Here is a 20,692-nt window from a genome sequence, read left to right on the forward strand (position 1 = left end):
CTGGATGTAACCGTTACTAGATATGGGATACCTGGCAGCATGCCACAGCAGCTGTGATCATTCAACATAATGTAACTCCCATTTGAAAGTTGACCAAAGATTGGATTAATCACTGCTGCCGGTGAACCGTGCAGGTGGCAGGATAAGTTTGTAGTGGAACCGTCACAGGCGTGGTCACAGTTTTCACCACTAAGAAACACTTCACGTCCCCCACTCCAACATCTATGTGTGTAAGGTAAATCCCAGGATGTCTTGATGTATTCTTTACCCAACCTTTCATATTTGCCTGCTGGTATATTATTTAGGCAATACTGAAAATGGAAAGTCGTAACAGGCAGAGTAATCTTACCATGTATGATCCAATCAGTAGCTGGTTTTTCTGCCACTATGAATGGTAATTTTTCCAGTTTTTCAATGCTCAGCACCGTATAGTCTGCTCCCCTTTGTGCCATTTTGATCTGTCTATCAGTGAGATTGAATTCTGCAAACAGTGATGTAGTTTTGATTAAACGCCAAGGCACATTGCCAGAACGCAGGTTTTGAAGCATCCAGCCTAATAGCATGATAGAACGTAGAAGTGACTGACCATGTTGCAACATGACCAAGTCTTGTTCCATGATGTCTATGAAAGAGGATACAATGCTGTCCAAAGAATATATCCTCGACGACAGAGTTGTTAACCCATTGTCTACTACAGAGAGAGATTTCTCTAAATTAATACGATCAATTTCTCGTATTCGTTCTGCAGTCTCTACTTGGGTGACCTTCCATGCTTCATTTTAAGCAGCGTAGATACCGGCATGTATGAAACGTTTTTTACGCCATTTTCTTGGTCCTAGCAAGAATTGCCTAAGGTCTGCGCCTTCTTGAAGTAAAGTTAAGTATTGTTTTACATCCTCTAGTGTAGCTTTCTGTAGCCAATCAAGGCAAAGTTTCCCTACACTGTAAGTTCTTACTACCCCCAGATGCTGTCTTTGGACAGAACGTGGGTCTGTTCTATGAAAGGTAAAACCTTGTGTCTTGTTCAGGAATCTATCTTGACAGTTGTTTGTGTCTAAGGGTCAGAGCAACCATTTTTTCCATTCAGGATCTGATCTGGTATTTTTCAAAATAGTATGTACGTCGACCTCTCCCTGTGTAGTACTTTCATTTGTAGGTGCAAGTATAGACGGAGTGTTCATGTCTTTTATCTTGGCTATTCCAAGGCATGATGTTTGTTGGACAGTGTCGTTCAAAAACATAATTTGCTCAGGGATGATACAGGCTCTAAACAAAGGTTCTATTCCCTGTACTTGCCAATCTTTAGTACCCCAGACAGTTTTCGTCTCAATGTTGTCTTTCCAAAAGTCGTAACCCTGTCTAGACAGTTGGGCAATAAAGGCTGTAGAATAAATCTATTTGGTATTCGTTAACATACTTTTCATTCCTGTCTTATTGACATTCTTAAATTAAAATGTCTCTGCATTCAAGATATTAAACCCTGAAAAATATGGACATTTTATTACAAATGTTTTCGAGCTACCCTTTGGTGGCGTAGGACAATGTTCCCATTGGTAATACATAAATACATTTCTAGGTGTTGCAGAGTTATGCAAGAAATGATGACCATAGTGGTTATAACAATACAATTGTTCATAGTCTGATGAACCTTGTAAATATTCATTATTAGTAAATGCAGTTGACATCTCAAGATCAGACATCATATTATTAACAGTCTCGAAGTTCCAATCATCAGAAAATGTACTGGAGGTAATAAAGTCACTTAATGAAATTTTAAATAAATGTGGAATCTTCAAAAGCTCCGACGGACCAAAAATGTCATATTCGGTTTTGTCCCAAACTATACCATCTGGTATAGGAATCGCTGTGATGTTCACTGCTGACAAGTCTCTTGATTCACGATGGGATGATTTGTGTGGCTGGAGAAGTAAGTTCACTCTTTTACTTGCTGTGTCCATTTGAATATATCTTCCATTTCGCTTGATCGCTTGTGCACTCTTGTTTGGAGGAGTATTCAGAGAATACACAATGGGATGTTTGCAATAGTTTTATTGAACCGTTATTCTTGTATAGAATACATGTGCTGCGATAATCAGTAGACAGTGCTAAAACAGTGTATATTTTCAGGCATATAAAACAAGGTAGTAATCAGGCGTACTCCTACAATGCAAACCCTGCTCTATGTGCATCTAGAGTGTATGTGAGCGTATAAGCAAGAATCCCCACACATGATGATCCAACCCCATTACTTGGTGATATAGATTGTAGGACCCCTGTCTTGGTCACGAACTGAACACCTCTCACAGAGGTGTTAGGCAACTGCTTGGCTAAGACTCAGCATGCAGGGACCTCTCGATGTCAGCAGAAGTCTGGCTAACCCCTGGAAATGTTATTTATATATAATAAAAAGCATCCTTGCGAAACATATGCAGATTAGCATTCTTATGGATATGTAGATAACCCTGTCGCCCTGTGATGAAGACAGAATGACATTTGTACAGCAAGCGAAAAGGCCTTGTACTCTGTGTTTGAGGAGTCATGATAATGTTGCGTGAAGCAAAATGCATAAGCAAAGCAGTTTCAAAGAAACAAATCCAAAATTGTCTCACACACACAAATATGTGCAAAAGGTCACAGTAAAATGTTATTGTACTGAAAGAGAACAATGTAAGAAAATGTGTAGCGTTGCTACATGGGCACAAAACACCAGTTGCTCACCAACACCTACCTTCAAGTTAAGCTGGGGGACGGTTCACACCTGTATAGGAAAATCACCACGTCACGGGAAGTCAAGCAGGGATGTGTGCTAGCTCCCCTGCTTTTTAATCTGTTCATAGCTGATCTCCCTCAGGTACTGGACACAGTAAATTGTCATCCACCAAAGATCGGCAAAGCCCAGATTTGCAACCTCTTAAACGCCAACGACGTTGCCATTTTCAGTCTTACTAGTGTAGGGTTGCAACGGTTGCTTAATCAACTGTATATATAAACAGCCACTAATAATTTAGAGGTTAACTTGAAGTGGTAAAATTCGGCAGAAAAAGGTACCAAGGGTGTGGCTGGACTTATAACAACCATCAGATTACAGTAGAATAAACATACAGGTACCTGGGAATTCATATCAATGCAAAGGGCTCTTTTATTAAGCACCGGAGGAAAATCGCAGCAAAACCCACAGCTCTCCAAGTCAGCTTATCCAAACTCTCAAGAACACTGTTAGTCCCAAGCCTAGCCCTAATGCTGGAAGTTATGTGAGCTAAGAGTTCCCCTACCTTATCTTATGGCTCTGAAATCTTTTTGGGCAAGCTAAGCAGTGCACTGAACCAACATGCAATGAAGATTTATAAACGTATGATGCGGCTGCCAAAAACCTCGTCTACCTTTTGGATCAGACTGGAACTTGGCCTCCTCAACCATCAAGCGGTAGGTACAGCGCTTTCCTCAACCTAAGCCGTAAGCTGAAAAGGGTCAGAGCCGGCTCTCTGGAGACCCTGTTATGGGCCGACATTTGCTCCAGTTGGCCAACTGGGTCACATCGTCTGTTTTTGAATGATTGTGTGCAGCTACTGTCCGCAAATGAAATGTGGGACTTAAATCCAAGTCAAATATCCTTTAAATTAAGCATTAAGAAACGTATACATCTTTGGTCCTGCCACGCAGACAGAGCAACCTCAGTCAAACGCAAGCATGCATGCACAGTTAATAATTCATACCAGCCGGCCTCCCAGCCTCCTATCTTGTCTTTACATACTCGTTGCACTTGAAGCTAAGATTCATGGCTCTCAGACTGGGTGAGTGGCTTTAAAAACATTTAGCCCACTGGCGTCATTTAACGGAAGAAACCAAATGCAAGGGCTGTGGCAAGTCCGATGAATCCTTGGAGCACATACAGTGCATCTGCCCAGTAATGATGGACTTGCGTAAATCAAGTCTTATGACTGAGTGGAATAAATTGGGAGTCCGAACCTGTCGGCAGAGCATCATAGCAGCGCCAATCCCAAAAAACACAGCCCTAAACATTCATCTGACAAAAGGTATTCATCTTGCATATAGAAGGTCTAGGTCCTTAGGTGGCCTCCCAGGAAGTCCAGCCTGATGTACAACTAGCTGCTACATTCGCGCCCTCGCGCCTCCTTAGGACTGCTAGATGTAAACATACTGTCGCTACCTTTTGAAGGCTCTTGGAAATCGATTTGATATTTTATGTGCTTATTTATACCCTGTTTTTATACTATCTTCTGTCTATTTTATAATATGGACTGTTTACCCTTGTTCACTAATAATGGTTATGGTTCTGCTTCCTCTTAGACTCGTTAAATGGAATTATAATGCCGCTAGTACCTGAAGGCACTTGAAAATCAGTTTGGCATTATACATATTTATTTAAAACTCGTTTCTATCACTTAATATCTGTCTATTTTATAACATGGATTGTCTTTTCTTGCACACTTGTAAAGGTTTTAAATATTCACATACAATAAAGATATAACGAAGACTGCAAGACCCTCCAGTCTAGCTCAATGGCAAAACTGAGAGTCTGACTCCCAAGTCTGTACTACAGTATGATACTGACCAGAACACTTTGCATTACATTTTTCAATGATGGGGTCCTGGCAGTAAGACCTTACAGTCTTCTCTAGATTACATAAATCTGTTCTAGGTTGCAATATTGCCTCTAAAACGGTACAGTTTGTTCTGTATTGGTATACTGACAGTAAGACCCTCCAACATGTTCTAGAGTGTAATTCTGTCTGTAAGACCGCCCCAGCCTGTACCAGTTTGATAGTAAGTGTAAAATGTTGCCCCAGTCTTTGATGTGAGGTTCCGAATTTGTATGTAAAAAGACTAAGATATACCCAGGCGTTCGCTTGTTTGATTAGAAGGATTAATTCTGGCTTCTCATCAGAAGAGATAAGGCGACAGAGTAAATAGGTGGCCAGTGAATACAATATGCACTGTCCAAACAATGCAATCAATTCAATAAGACAAGAATTTGAGCAAGGTAAATCAAATGGAAAATATAACTGGGGTTCAATTAAGAAGGAGTGCCACAGGCCTTGAAAAGTAATTAAGTATTTTGCAGTTCTTTCAGCAATAACGAAGAACAAGCCAAGAATGATTAAAAAGAGTTTCACAGACTCTCTGAGCAGAAATTATAGTTTGGGAAACATTGAAAGACATGAACATATGCTGGTATTTATTTTTTATTTCTGAGTTTTGTATAGCGCTGCATGCCACTTAGGACACTTCGGACAGCTATACAGTGAATTAAAAACATGATAATGGGAAATTCCTGGATAAATTACTTGGAGTCCAGGCAGATGATTATGAGTATACACTGGGTAGGCTTTGGTCTCTCCCATGTGGCTGTACACAGGTTTCTGACTGCAGTGTAGCCACTGGCCACGCCTTGGTTTGTTTGTCTCCAAGACCAGGCCTGCTGCTACGCTGCAGCCTAGGACGTTTGCATCAGTAAATGTGCACACAATCCATAGGCCTTATCACAAATGGCCGTAAAATTCCAACCCCTGCACCACCCAATACTTTATGGCGCCCTTTGATTAACAGGCATTATAAAAGGGGCATCCAGTGAATAATGTCACAATGTGTCTGGAAACCAAGGCGGAAGCCATCAAACAAAGCAGAGACATGCAGATGTTGGTGTATTAAGCAAAATGTGCATGTTATTCTCCATTGTTTGCAATAACTTGTGACAGGTGCAATTTATCACACACGGTAAATCAATAAGTCCCAAACTGTCTTCTTTATTGGGTGCGATAAATAGTGACAACCTCCCAGGCACACTCACGCCCAGGGACGTTGGGCGTGAGTTTTTAACTAGACTCTGAATGCCAAAGGCAGCCAACAGAGAGATTCCAGGGCTGGCTTAATGCGGCCATGTTCACCTGACTCTCTTATCGAGCAGGCATAGTTCCGAGGACGTTCTGGGTACAGCACTTTAAGTTGATACAAGCACTGCTGCTTAAAAAGAAGAACGTGTCTCTATAGACGCAGCAGGGATGCAGTGCTGCTACGCCTGGTGTCCTACAAGTCTGCAGGGCACACAGGGTTTGATTTCAACAATCTGTCCCACAGCTTGCTTCAGTGACAGCTGATTTTCCATGCTACCACACCTCACTTCACAGAGGGCTGGGAGGGCAGATAGCAGAATGGAATAAGCTGTTTCTGCAGCAGCATTGAGAGTCTGGCCTCTGTCATCGCCTTCCATACAAATCAAGAGGAGCCTAGAGTTTGTGACAGAAACCTACCAGCCTCAACACAATCAAACTTCATACACCAGTTGTGTATGAAGTAGGTCCACGAACCCACATTCGTGCAAGAATTTATACCATCCATGAGATACATTTATGTAGAATTAATAATAATGCGACTAGTTTACGTAATTGGCCGATAACCCAGTAATCTGCCATTCAGTCGCACTCCTATGCCTAGTTTGGTCATCTCTTGTTTTCAGTCTACAGTTTGTCAGAGGGTCCACATAGTGACTGTAAGAACCTGAAATATGCAGAAGTCAACTTGTCTGCAATATCCTTCATTCTGAACCTGTCCTAGATGTCCACAGAGCTTGTTAGCCCCAGCGGACTTTACTAGGTTTCTGTGCTAATTGTAAGACCCCCACAGTCTGTGATAAGCAATGACGCCCTGTGTGCTAGATACCTTTCACCTTTTCTGAATTGTACAGGCTGTCTTTCATGTGATCTGGCCAGGTCTAAGCTGGTATGCTCCTGACCTTGTCTTGTTTTTGATTCGCAGGCCAACAAATTAAAGACGAAAACTGTGAGGAATACGCTCAATCCAACCTGGAACGAGAATCTGACATACTGTGGGATCACTGAAGAGGATATGGCACGAAAAATCCTCAGGTAAGGACCAGGCCTACAATGATATCAGTAATAGATGTTAATTTTGATGAGACTTAATGGTCTGGTTCTCCGATGTCTGCTCTAGATCTCTGAGAGGTCGCTTCTAAATCGGATTGGTCAGCTGTAGGTCTCTGCGAAGTTGGTTCTAAATCTTAGAAGTTTATTTCACATCCACATGGGACAGCTGTTTCAGATTACTAAAGTACGTGTTCTAGATGTGACACATATTCTATAGATCTTCAAGAAACCTGTTCTAATTTTGTAGGGGGTATTTTGTGTGTTTCTGAGAATCCTATTCTAAGCATGAAAGCAATGACTACATTTGTTTGCGGTATCTGTTTTCTATCTCTAAGAGGTGTGTTCAAGATCCCTGAAAAGTTAATTGAGTCTTTTGACTTAATCTTGATCACTGAGGTCTGTTTCTGTTCTCTAAATGTATTGTCTAGCTTTTAAGTGTACATTTTAAGTCAGTCTTTTCTAGATCGGCCTCTAAATGCTTCTACGTTTATCTGTTCCATATTGCCATGTCGCTTGTCTTTGAAAGATATGATATAGGTTTTTGAAAGGATTGTTCTAGGTTTCTGAAAGGATTGTTCTAGCTCTAAAAGGGGTGTGCTCTAGGTTCAATATATCTCCCCTGAATCTCTGTGTCTGAGTAACGTGCACTAGGCCTCATGTATATATCTGTATAGGTCTTTGTGAGGTTTGCAGTAGGTCGCTGATGTGTGTTTAACAGGTCTACAAGGGAGATATGTTTAGATGTCTGTGGAGTACAAGCCATGTTTTTGAAAGGTCTGTTCTAGGTCTCTGAGAAGTATGTGTAGATTGCCAATGTGACTACTAAATATTTTTCTTGAATACGTGTACTAGGACTCTGTTTGAGATGTGTGCTAGGTCTCTGTGGGTTCGACTGCAGGTCTTTGAAAGATGTGCGCCAGGTCTCAGTAGGCTACTGTTCCTAGTGGGAGTGTAACTAACCCCTGTTTTGTACTTCTAGAATATCCGTCTGTGATGAGGATAAACTGAGCCACAATGAGTTCATTGGCGAAACACGGGTTCCACTGCGACGACTCAAATACGGCCAGAAGAAGCACTTCAATATCTGCTTAGAACGGCAAGCCCCTGTGAGTGTGCAAACAACATTCTAGCATGCAGACCTAGAATACAATCCCCAAGAGAGCTACAAATCTAGAGCAGTTTTCTCCCCAGTAGACATAGCATAGGCAGGCCAGATAGAGGCAGTGGAGTCTAGACAAATGCAGACATAAACACATAGACATATACACAGACCATTGCTCTTGCTTATGCACAGCCAGTATAGGATACTACATTTTTTGATGATAGCCGCTACCCGTACTAAGATTGTGTCCGAGGAGATTGAAAGAGCTTCATATAGTGAAATTGATATCTTTATTCAAGAACAAGACAGGAAAGCGAAGAATCTGAACCAAAAGAAGGCTATTACAGGTAAGTAAGTTTATTAATTCCCAGGAAGGTAATAAGATATTTGGCTGTCTAGAATGGAAGGTGAGAACAAATGTTTCTGATTTTCAGAAACTGGTATTTGGCTTCTGTCGCGATGGTTGGGACAAATTCCTCCAGCTGGATGAGTAAATCAAAGAGTAAGCCAAGGTTCCCGGCAATCAGGAATGAACCAAGAACATCAGAGGGAAAGATGGTTGGTTGCGTAAGGTACAAGATGCTGGAAAGTAGATCATCGCAGTTTTTAAGGAGTTACAGGAAAGAAGATGGAGAACAGTCGAGTGTCAAATGACTGTGAATCCTTCTGAAATGCAAGACTATGGATAGGAAGAGAAGGTAGGAAAAGGATTTATTTGTCCTGTCTGTGGACATAGGGCCTCATTACGAGTGCCTCAGATTCCTACCTGTTAGTTCCACCCCTATGATAACTGGTTTAAAACACCAATTGCATGGTATTATCTGCTCCTTCTGTTTCCCATACTCCTAAAGACCCTCGATTTTGAGTGTAGTTTTAATTTTGATGCCACCCCTATATTACTGAAATCTCTGGGTGAAACTCTGGTTGAGAATGAGAAATTAATAGTGGATCTGGATGAGGTATTCTTGAGTAACTGCATCCCTTGAGTAACCAGTTGTAAAGATGCACTGGAAGGAGAAAGGCTGAACTTTGATGGATGGCCCTTGATAGTGGTATGTGCAGTGAGTGCAAGAAATGCCAGAAGACGGATTAGAAGGAAAGAGAAACAACTGAATTATGTGGTCTCTATTAAGTTGAGGGTGGCCAAAATTGTAGCGTGACAATCAAATTCTGTAGACAGATTGAGGATTGAGGAAAAATTGATATTTTGGGGAGAGGTGATTACTGGTCAATCAAGTGGTTTGGAAAAAATGCGGGAAAGTTGTAATCATTTTAAGTCATGGGATGAGCTCAAGCTGGTTTGAAGGAATGAGGATCAAAAACAAAAGAAAGGAAGAGGCCGCAGAGAGTAGGCAAAATAGGATTCTGGAGGAGAGGTTAGCAGGCTTATGGTTTGAGGGTCGATTGGAACAAATGGAGCACAGGAGGGATTGCCTTGACAATCTTGAGAATCACAATGTTTACATGGGAAATGGTGGCACGTTGTAAATAGACTAAGGGGGTTTGGAAATTAATGCCGAATAGAGGGGCAGTTGGAGGTACTGACATCCCAACTGGCAAATGATTTTCCATCCCTAAGTTCAATTTGGGTTTGCAAAATTTTCAATTAATGTCCGAAAATTCCCAATCCTTATTCACAGAATTGTGGCAGGTTGAATTTTTTACTTTGAAAATGTATCTTGAAAATACAGAAATTCCATTATTTAGTTACTGGTAAGGGTTTGTGAGTGTACTGGGCAGGTCTCACCATAAAGGTTGATAAATGCATACAAGTGTATGTTCACCAACAATTGCAATGAAGTATCCCACCTAGGAAGTGCATGCAAATCTAAATTTGTTATGGGCAACAGTAATTGTGTTTTTGGATTGGGAACAAATCTAAAGGGGGGGTTAAGGAAAAGGAAAACATTTTTCCTATTGGGAAATATAAGAATAAATAACTGTAAATGTGGGAATGAACATTCATCCTAAAACCCCATAGGAAATGTTTGCCTTGTGTAGATTCCACGTAGGTAAATATTGTGCGTAAGAGCACCCAGAGAAAACTGCAATGTCAGAATTTTCCAGGAGTAGTCTTGGAATTATTTGAGAATTTCAAAAGAGTCAGGAATTTGTTGAAAGCATAGACATAAACTATAACAAGTGTGAAGGTAAAAATGTGTTACTATTTCCTCAAGTACCAGACAACCGAAGTATGGATGCTGAGTTTACCTCACCAGAATTTGTACGTGTGACCTCCAGTTTACCACATTTTCCTGCTGCCTTCACCTGAGCAGGAGCTCTCCACCTGAGAACACTGAAATATGTCCAGACATATATTGACTGACTCTAAGGGTTACAGCTGTAGAACACGTTCAAAATAACATTTTACACATTCCACCTGCACCTTCTTGATCACACTGCACTATAGCAGCGTGTTAAATTGGGTTACTGGTTGACTGGCATGTTAGCCTTGGTCAAACAGCAACCACAATTCTTGTCAAGGTAAGGCACATGCAAATCCCAAATTAACCTGCGCTAACCTATGCTCAACCCCCTGGCAGCTTGGCACAGAGCAGCCAGGCTTAACTTAAAGGCAATGTGTAAAGTATTTGTGCAAAATTTCAAACAGTAAAATAGTGAAAACACCACGTGAAAAAGATCTACACCAGGTTAGAAAAATATAGCTGAATTTAACAAATAAAACACGACCAAAATGACAAATATCCAATCAGTAGAACTGAAGTTATGATTTTATTAATGAATAAATTGTAAAACAGCACCTAAAAGCATTGAGTGGCTATCTGGTCACATTGGACTGGTTCAAAGTCAAAAGCAAGCCAACCGCAATGAAACGAAGGTCATATACAGTCCCAGATTAGTCCAGCTGAAGTTTACCTTCTCAAGTTTTGTGCCAAAATTCCTGTTTGTGATGGAGAAGACCACAAGGGGCAAGGAAAGCATTGCTGGAGGGGTAGTGTAAAGAACAGGCTGGGTTTTGCGGATGGGTTGGCTCGTGCTGTGCTCTGGCAGTTCCCCATGACCGGTTAATGCTGTAATGCGAAGAGACGGGCTGGCAGTAGCTCATGCAGACTAGGAGTCACTCTGGGGTCCTGGGTTCAAAATGAAGTTGCAGGTCCAGTTCTTTTCCCCAGGTAAGAGAGCAGCAGGCAGAAAGTCAACACAGCAGGGGAGCAGTTCCTTAATAGCAGCAGTCCAGCTGAATGGCAGTCATTTCAGCAGCACAGCAGTCCTACCTGGCAGAGTATCTAAAGGTCCGGAAGTGTACTGAAATGGTGGTGTCTGCGGTCCATTATATATACACAGTTGTGCCTTTTGAAGTGAGAAGAAGCTTCTAGAGGCATGCTTTGAAATGCATAAATGCCCTGCCTTCCTGGCCTTGGCTCTAGACTAACTACAGGGGGTATTCAGCCCTCCGTGTGGAGGCTGGACACAGCCTATTCAAGTGTAAGTGGTGCTGTGCCCAGCTCCTCCTTCCCATCCTGCCAGTGATGGCCCGTCCAGTCACACCATAGCTTCTCATTGTGTGTAGCTGTCTTGGAGGAATACACAAAGCCCAACTGTCACCCACACCCAGTCATGTGACCCAGAGACAGGCTGCAGGCACCAAATCGCTCAGGCACAAAATGCCAACTTTCTAAAAGTGGCCTTTTCAGAATTGCAATTTAAAATCTGACTTCGCCATTAGCTAGGATTTTAAAATGTGATTCCAGAGACACCAAACATGCAGTGGGTACCTGTTCCCATTTGGAAATTACACTTATAGATTGTAATAAGGTAATTCTAATGTTATCCTATAGAAGTGGTAGACCTTGCATTAGTGAAAAACGAATGTAAGAGTTTTCACTACCGGGACATGTAAAACTTAAAAGTACATGTCCTATGTTTTAAATAGATTGCACCCTGCCCTTTGGGCTGTCTAGGGTCTATCTTAGGGGTGACTTATATGTATTAAAAATGAAGATTTGAGCCTTGCAAAAGGTTAACTTTGCAAGGTCCAAATTGCAGTTTAAACTGCACACACAGGCTCCAATGACAGGCCTGCAACATGTTTAAAGGGCTACTTAAGTGAGTAGCACCATCAGTGCTGCAGGCTCACTACTAGCATTTAGTTGCAGGCCCTGGGCACAGGTAGTGCCACTTTACTAGGGACTTACAAGTAAACTAAATGTGCCAATTGGGTATAAGACAGTCCAACTAGTGCTTAATTTGTGCTGGTGGTTTCCGGTGCTTAGCACCGTCAATTATTTATCACTGCCAACTTGTATAAACGTTGCTACTGCACTGCACGTCATATGTCAAAGTAAATATAATTGACTAACTTACAGCAGTGTTGTTCACACCCTGTTACAGTCTCCCGAGTCGCTCAGTGAAGAAGAGTGTTGCTGTGCTGCTGAGAGAGCGAGCCTGATAATAAATCCACAACCATGCGAATTTGCCTTCAGTTCAGTGTTGCCAGTGGGCGGGCCACTGATTGGCTGTATTTGGTTCTATGGGGGTAGGGCCTGTGGCAGTGTGCGTAATCTTTTTTCAAAATTCCACACCCCGGCACACACGCACCGCACGAGTCACCACCAGTTCAGCACGACGTCTAGGCGGGCACTATTATTTGAAGCAGCAGCAGGCCTCTTAATAAAGGCAGTGCCACCAGCAGTAACCTAGTAAGAAACACAACAAACCAACACTGCTATTTCTTGTGCGTGGTGACGGTCACCGTTGGGTTGCAAAACAGACTTATGAACGGAGTCAGAGACCTGAACAATCATGCCACTGGCGCCGAACGGGGCACCGTATGTAATGCCCTGGCCCCCAGGTCAGGAGGCTGGAAGGGCAGGGCCTTACCCTTAATCCCTTTTGGTTCAGGTTGTTTGTGTTGTGCATGCAGTGGTGGTTCTGGTTGTGGGGTACGGACCAGTTGAGCCACTCCATATGTTTGCTGCATGGCCTCTTTCCCTTAGGTGATGTTTGTCTGCATCCTGAGTTAGTTTAACTTTAAATTGAGTTCCATTGCCATTCAAAGATCGCCAGCCTTGCTTGTGCACCTTCAGCTTCCGGTGCTCCTTCCACGTTTGTCTGTGTTTGCTGGATGACCTGAGGCCCCGGAGCCCCCCTCTGTGCAGAGTTAGCAGAGTGTGGTTACCTTCTTCAGATACTTTGTCTGCGGTGCTGTGGGTCCTGGGGGCACACAAGAGTTGCCAATGTGCATTTTGTGCAGCAAGGGATGTATGTAGTCAGTACCTAACTTTCAATTTCCAACCCCAGTAAGTTAATGCCACATAAGTTAACAAGTGACTAGAGAAAAAACCACATCCAATATTACACATATTATTCATATACAGCGCTTCACTCAGCCAAGCAATACCTAATTAATGAAAGTATATTAAAGAATATGGATTTCATTTTTATTTCTGTATTCCTCACATTTGACACTCGCTACTGGCCCATGTGGGATTGAATGAAAGGGGTGGGATTGTGTCTAAATATGTATAGAATAGATCATCTCAAGGAGATTTTATTTTAGGTTGTTGCAGTATCATGAATCTAACTGCAAGATGCAGTGCCACTTTGTACAGAACATTTTTATGTCTGCAGCAGCATTCAAAACATGAGGTGCTGCAGGTCTGGTTTAAATCTGATTACAAAGAAGCATAATGTGGGATAAGATTTTACATTGCACATATTTTATATATATATATATATATATATATATATATATATATATATATATATATATATATATACACATAGAGAGAGAGAGAGAGATATACATATGGAAGTTTGTTGTTTAGTTCCATTGTGTGCTGCTATTGGCTAAGAAGGGGGGAGGGTACTTTGTGACACTATTTGAAGATGAAATGGGTCCTAGCGTGTCATGTGATCAAGGTCGTGTTATATGCGGCCGAAACGCGTCATGCTGATCCTCACGGAATAAATATGCACTGAAATTGAACCTGCAGCACATTGTGGTCTGTACTTGTGTGTTCAAAGATTCGGAGTTTGGGATTGTGATTATATATATATATTCTAATTGTACTCCTCCTCCACCGTTCATACTAGGAAACAGCCACCCAACGTGGTATTTAGTTTACGTGTTTTGATCTTGCAATCTTTATCATATATAAATATATATATATATATATATATTATCTACTGGCGGTCGCCAGTAGATAGTTATAGTTACAACCTAGTTTCCATAGGAAATCTCAAAATTCTATTTTGAATCACTTTGGCGCCGGTTGATGAATCCTCGCGAAATTTTAAAAACAAATGGGGCGCTCCGTTCAGCTCCTACCCTGAAAGTCTCGGGGTGATTCGTCAAACGGGGGCCGAGAAAAAGGGGGGGTCCCAAAACGCGTTTTCCCCATGCATTTTTCCATAGGACCTTTAGTCGCAGCTACAGCCCGAACGGCTGAACAGAATTACGTGAAATTTGGCAGAGAGGTAGCCATAAGGTCAAGGAAGTGCCTTTTGCAGGTCTGGTGTAAATCTGTTCAGTATTTCCTGAGAAAATATCATTTAAAAGCATATCAATATCTATACGCGCGCACCGTGCGCGAGCGCAATTCTGATTGGTTGTTAGATGTCGGTTAACATTCGAATCGGTCGAAACCAGGAAGTGTCGGCCGCCATTTTGTTTCTCGCAGTCTGAGGGGGTGAAAAAAAAGGTGGAGAACGTGAAAAGGGGGCAGAGTGGACAGTTCCTGACCCCCTAGCCTTGGTCAGGGGGTCACAGAAGGACCCCCCAAGGGAGAAAAAAACATTTTTTTTTGTTTTAAATCGCGTGGTGCACGCACCGCGCGCGCACGGCACGCACTGCGAACCGTGGGTGCATGGTGAGCGCACGGTGAAAAACCTGAAAAAAAAAAAATTAATAAATACATAACTTAGCATTTAAAAAACCATACAAATTCACAGAAAAAACCATAGGTTTCACACACGTTATAGTTACGAATTAGCATTTAAAAAACCTTGCAAATTCACTTAAAAAACCATAGGTTTCACACATGTTATAGTTAGCTGGACATTTCACTCGTAAAAAACCAATGAAATTCCCCCGTTATAGTTAGTGCAGGCAACTATAACTCACGCGACCGCAATCCTCTGCTGATGACGTCAGATATTACATCACTGATGACATATGTGTCTTTATGAAAAATAAATATTTGTAATATATGTATAGCTAAAGATTAATGGAAGAAGACATGGGTAAATAAGTGTCTAAATACAGTGATGTAATATCTGACGTCATCAGCAGAGGATTGCGGTCGCGTGAGTTATAGTTGCCTGCACTAACTAGAACGGGGCAATTTCATTGGTTTTTTACGAGTGAAATGTCCAGCTAACTATAACATGTGTGAAACCTATGGTTTTTTAAGTGAATTTGCAAGGTTTTTTAAATGCTAATTCGTAACTATAACGTGTGTGAAACCTATGGTTTTTTCAGTGAATATATATATATATATATATATATATATATATATATATATATATATATATATATATATATATATATATATATATATATATAAGAAAAGAGAGAAATAATGTACACTATGCATAACATATTTAGTCCCATTCTCTGGTTCCTCAGTCTACAACCCCATTTTGAAGGGGGAGAGGGCCTGCTCTCTCCCCAGTTGAGACTATTATCGGGAGGACCCACCACAACTGACAGCAATTTTCACCTCAAGAGTTAGATATCAGACACACTTCGACAGCAAGCCAGTAGCATGCACACAGAAACTAATATCACTTACAGGGTTTGTTGGAAAGTCACACAAAATACACCATGCAGAAACAGCGCATGAGAAGAAACCCACAACCATTTAACAAACTATATCCATACTAATTACAGGAACACAACAACATGCAGGTAAGCGGAAGGTTAAAACACTTGGTCGTGCCTGCCATTGGGAAAGCCTCAACCATAACAACAACAGTCTATTTGTTATGGGCAAGCGATAAAAAAACATCCCAACAAACTCCAACGGGTTTGGTGATGAACGCTCTATCCAAAACCAATGTTGTGTGATATATATATATATATCAATAAAACCCTAAAACGTTTGCTGATTTCTGCATTAGGGCATCATTCACAACCAATAAATCAGCCAAGGTGTTGAACGTGAGCCTGCAATATGTGATATTTATTATGTGTTCTCTTAATAGCTTGTATCTGGAGAACAGAAAGATTTGGACATGGTATCATAGACTATACCACCATTGTGTTACCAACCTTGTAATTTTAGGCAGTCGAAATGATGAAGTGAAACCCATCAAAGATATACAAGATTTTTCTAGCTGGTTGGATGCTTAGATGGTTCCACTCAAACTAACCACAGGTCACCTAAAGCTACAAGAAAGAACACTTGTTTAAAGAAACTTTTTTGTGCACTAAAGCACCCTGAGTAAAGATTTCAGGTAAATTATGTGCCATGCCATAAGAATGCCAAATGGGATCCTCTTTTATATTTCAGGAAAATATGTTCATGCAGTGCTTAATGTGAAATAATTTAAGTGCCAATGCCATCTCAGGAGGCCACTGCAGCCTGCACCACCCATTGCTCCTGTCAGCTCTTCCAATGATAGTACCAACACAAATACTTACCATCTTACTTACATCCAAAGCAATAAGGATGGTGTGGGTGACAGGTATTATTCATTTTCAATGCATTTTGACACATTAAACCCTGTCGCTGTTCTCATCTTAAAATTAGACAGACAGCTTGGCCATGTTGTGGACTGTCATTCGTGTCGGTGTTGAGAATTAAGTGCCATTGCTGAGCATTGGAAACCACAGCCTCAAATGTTGCACTGGTTTCATGTAGTTTGTGGAAAGCATCGCCTGATTACAGTCATGCAGTTAAGTTTAGAGTACGAAAGAAAAACGGTGCTTTGTGCCTCAGGGAAAGAAATCATCACATATGTTATAGCTGTGCATTTGAAGCACAGGCAATAGTAGTATGCTCAAACAGGTAATTAGTTATTAGCACTTGCCCCTTCTTTGCATGCCACCATTAGTGCTTAGGCTTGCATAGGAGATCAGTGAGCACTGCTGTGTAGGTAAAGAAACAGGTGAGGGCACACACTAGCACGCACACTGTTGCAGGTGTGGAACATCTTTGATTTGAAGTTTTGGGCCACACTCAACATCAGAGGATAACAAATAAGCATGACTATCAAATCTAGAATGTGCCAAACTGGCCTTGAAGAAAAACTATTTTGAGTTTGAGGGAACCCTGTTTCTTCAGACAGGGGGTACTTCTATGGGGAGCACCTTTGCTCCAAGTGTGGCGGGGCTCTATGTTTTTGATTTTGAAACAAAATTCATACTGACTAATCAGAATCCCTTCCGCTCCAACATTATTTTCTGGAAGAGATATATTGACGACGTCCTTGCCATCTGGCAAGGACCAATTGAAACATTGAGGGAATTCATTTTTTGGATCAACACCTGTGACAACAACCTTAGGTTCACACACACTGTGGACCCTCAAATGATGATTTTCCTGGATGTAGTAATCACCAAGGAGAACGGCCTGCTAGAAACCAGAACCCATCACAAACCTAGCGCGAAAGACAACCTACTCAGATTTGAGAGCTTTCATCCCAGACACCTGAAGGAGAACTTACCCTATGGCCAGTATTTGAGACTGCATAGAAATTGTAGCAAGATCACTGACTACCGCAGCCAAGCAAGAGATTTGACAACTAAATTAACTGACAGAGGCTACCCTGAAAAAATCCTCTACAAGTGTCAAAAACGAGCACGCAATCAACCAAGAGAAGCCCTCCTTGAGGACAAAAAACATCCTGAAAGGAAAATCCCTCACACCTGTGTGACAGCTTCCAATCTGATGACAAAATCTATCAATAAACATTGGTCAATTATCAATTCAGGCAATCTACATTGGGAAAAACCTCTGTTCTCTTTTAAAAAAGCAAGAAGCCTCAAAGACTCTCTGGTCAACACACGCCCTAAAGAAACAGGGCTGGTTAATTCCCCAACTGTACTAAATGCTTGGGGATTACCGGATATTGTAGGACACTATCCATGTGGAAACTGTAGCGTTTGCCACTTGACCTGTAACACAAAGACACTATCACTGGAACAAGGAAAAACATGGACCAAAAGAACCCATACAAACTGCAACAGCACCAACGTGGTCTACTTGATCAAGTGCCCTTGTAACCTCCAATATGTGGGGATGACAAGCAGGAAGATCAAACAGAGAATATGCGAGCACCGCAGTACCATCAGGTGCAAAAGGGTCACAACAAAGCTCACTGAACATTTTCTTGAAAAGAACCATATCACCAATGACATGTGATGGACTATAATTGAGCAAATTAAATTGGGTTCTAATGTTCAACAGAGGCTGTTTGAAAAGGAACAAAGGTGGATTTATAGGTTATCAACCCACATTGAAGGTCTGAATGAGAATATTCCATGGAACTCTGTACTACCAAAATAATACCTCACCCCATTAGGTATTCTGGTATTCAGTTACACGAATATACTCTGCTTTAGGAATGATATATGATCAATCTCCTACAGGTATGGTTTTTGCCTCTTTTTCTATTGAACATGACCCCTTGTAAGACACCACTGGTTCACACTCCCAGCGGGAATAACATCTTAGATGAATGTGTAATACTGATTCATATAATGATGATGGAGTGTCTGTTTAGGAGATTTCCAATTTTTTACCTTCATGAATATGATGTCTATAGACTAATACGTGAATTTTATGATCAGAAACTTTGTTGTTACACACTTATGTCGTCACTCTCTTCCTCAGTGGGACATCTTACTATAATAACAGCTCTGAGGAAATGCCCTTTTCTGAATTAAGAGGCGACAAAATGTCGACTTTAACGAATGTATTGCCTGCTTATGATTCTTTGACCACCTTGGACTACATCAAGCGCGCTAATATTGTAATTGGAATCAATTTTGCGCCACCCGTATTCCTCACTTGCCCCTTTTTATGATCGACTGTTCATAACCTGATCCCCATTCAATAATACATGCATAGTACATTGGATCAATTGCATTGACAGGGACTTCTAACTCTACTGCTCCCATTATTAACTCCGTTACCACAGGCTCCGAAGCAAATGCGAACACGGTTCACAATAATGTATGCTTGGTTCCTTTTTATTTACGCTGTCAGGATTTTTTTGTCCATCTAACTTTACTACTCTCAGCATAGACTAGGTTAACACAGGCTGCCCAATACGTGCCTACGCGGGTCACATGACCGCTAAGCCACGCCTTGTACCCACGTGACCCATAAGCAGCTGCTAATCCAAGACCCTGCTGCTCCGGTTAACGTATCCTGCGGGGAGATGCGGCTGGTCTTGCTTTTAGGTACAACACGGATTGATTAGTTCCACAGAGTGAGTACTTTGGCCATTTACGGGAGCACCCGTTTTCTGTGCTCTGCTTACGATCACGTCTTTGGCGTTATTTAACACTCTCTCTCACCTTTTTCTATCTAGATCGTGTAGAGAACAAATCACATGACCCCGACTCCCATGAGGCATGCAGTCACCGCGCTCTCAGTAAGCTCCCCTTTTCTCTCTCTCCCTTTTGAACTCGACCTTTGGTTTTGTACACATTTGCGAATCCTACAACGCTAGCGATCTCGATCTTGATATCACCAAGCGGCACTCTCACCTTATCGAGTGAGAGTGTTTGAACACCCACCACTAAGTTTGGATGCGTGTGGGTTTGACATAACCATGGACCTCAGGATATTTCTCGATAGGTCCTGTGTTTGCACCGGTGCATTGGCACACTTTTACTCTTTATAGAGTATGTTGACACCCGCTCAATTGAGTATGAGGAGTGGGTATGTATTTTGTGTGAGTGGCTCTGGATCGTCACTGTCAGATGCGCGTGATTATGTGAGTCCACTGCCTCTTAACCAAGGAGGCACACTGTGAGTTGCATGATCATCTCACGCTTCACAACTCCTTCTGGTAACCATAAGAGCACTTATCCAACAATGAATAACTATTACAAGTATTAGATGTTTGTTCTGTGATTATGTGTTTATCTCCACAGATTTTTTCCTTTCGACGAATGACACTAAGGGATTCCTAACCGTGAGTAGATGGTTAGGTTCTGAGTGACCATGGGCAGGGTACACCTTAGCGAGTGTTAACCCCCCGGGTCACGTTCACTGGTCCTGACGAAAACCTGGTAGTAACAACTGATGGTTGAAACATGTAGACCACCTTTTTCACTTTTTACTCACTAGAAGGTACTGTAGGTCAATCTAACCTAACACGGTATCCCCATAATCTTTTAACATTGTCCAAATTGCCCTAGAATAAATTATTTGGATTGGGTTAAATTTGGCCAATTTTTAACCAAAAATTCTTTCTATTCACCTTCACAAAAAACCCAGCTCCACTGTAGTCAGGTGTCGCAGCACACCTGGATGGCATTCGGCTGTCCAGGTGAGACCCCGATGATGAAGCATGTCACCAACCAGGTTGGTGAGTGAGGGTTTTTTTTAAGAAAGAAAATCTCTTTCCTATGCTCCACGTTCCAAATACCATTAAGACAGGTCTCTGTCTATTGGGTATACTCCTCTTTTTTGTTTGTTATATCTAATCTAGGCAGCATTAAGGCCATGTCCTCCTATGAAGTCCATGTAAGGATGCAGAAGAGCAA

General features: G+C 41.7%; 1 protein-coding gene across 1 annotated transcript in view; it reads left to right on the forward strand.

Moving 5' to 3' along the window:
• DOC2A (double C2 domain alpha) overlaps positions 1–20,692 on the forward strand; it is a 930,537-nt gene that overhangs the window by 582,049 nt on the left and 327,796 nt on the right. The window contains exons 5-6 of the mRNA XM_085618777.1: positions 6,775–6,884; positions 7,882–8,008. Of these exons, the coding sequence (XP_085474903.1) occupies positions 6,775–6,884; positions 7,882–8,008 (237 nt within the window). The remainder of the gene's footprint in view (positions 1–6,774; positions 6,885–7,881; positions 8,009–20,692) is intronic.

This window comes from Triturus cristatus, chromosome 7 (genome assembly GCF_964204655.1).
Source record: "Triturus cristatus chromosome 7, aTriCri1.1, whole genome shotgun sequence".
Lineage (NCBI taxonomy): Eukaryota > Metazoa > Chordata > Amphibia > Caudata > Salamandridae > Triturus > Triturus cristatus.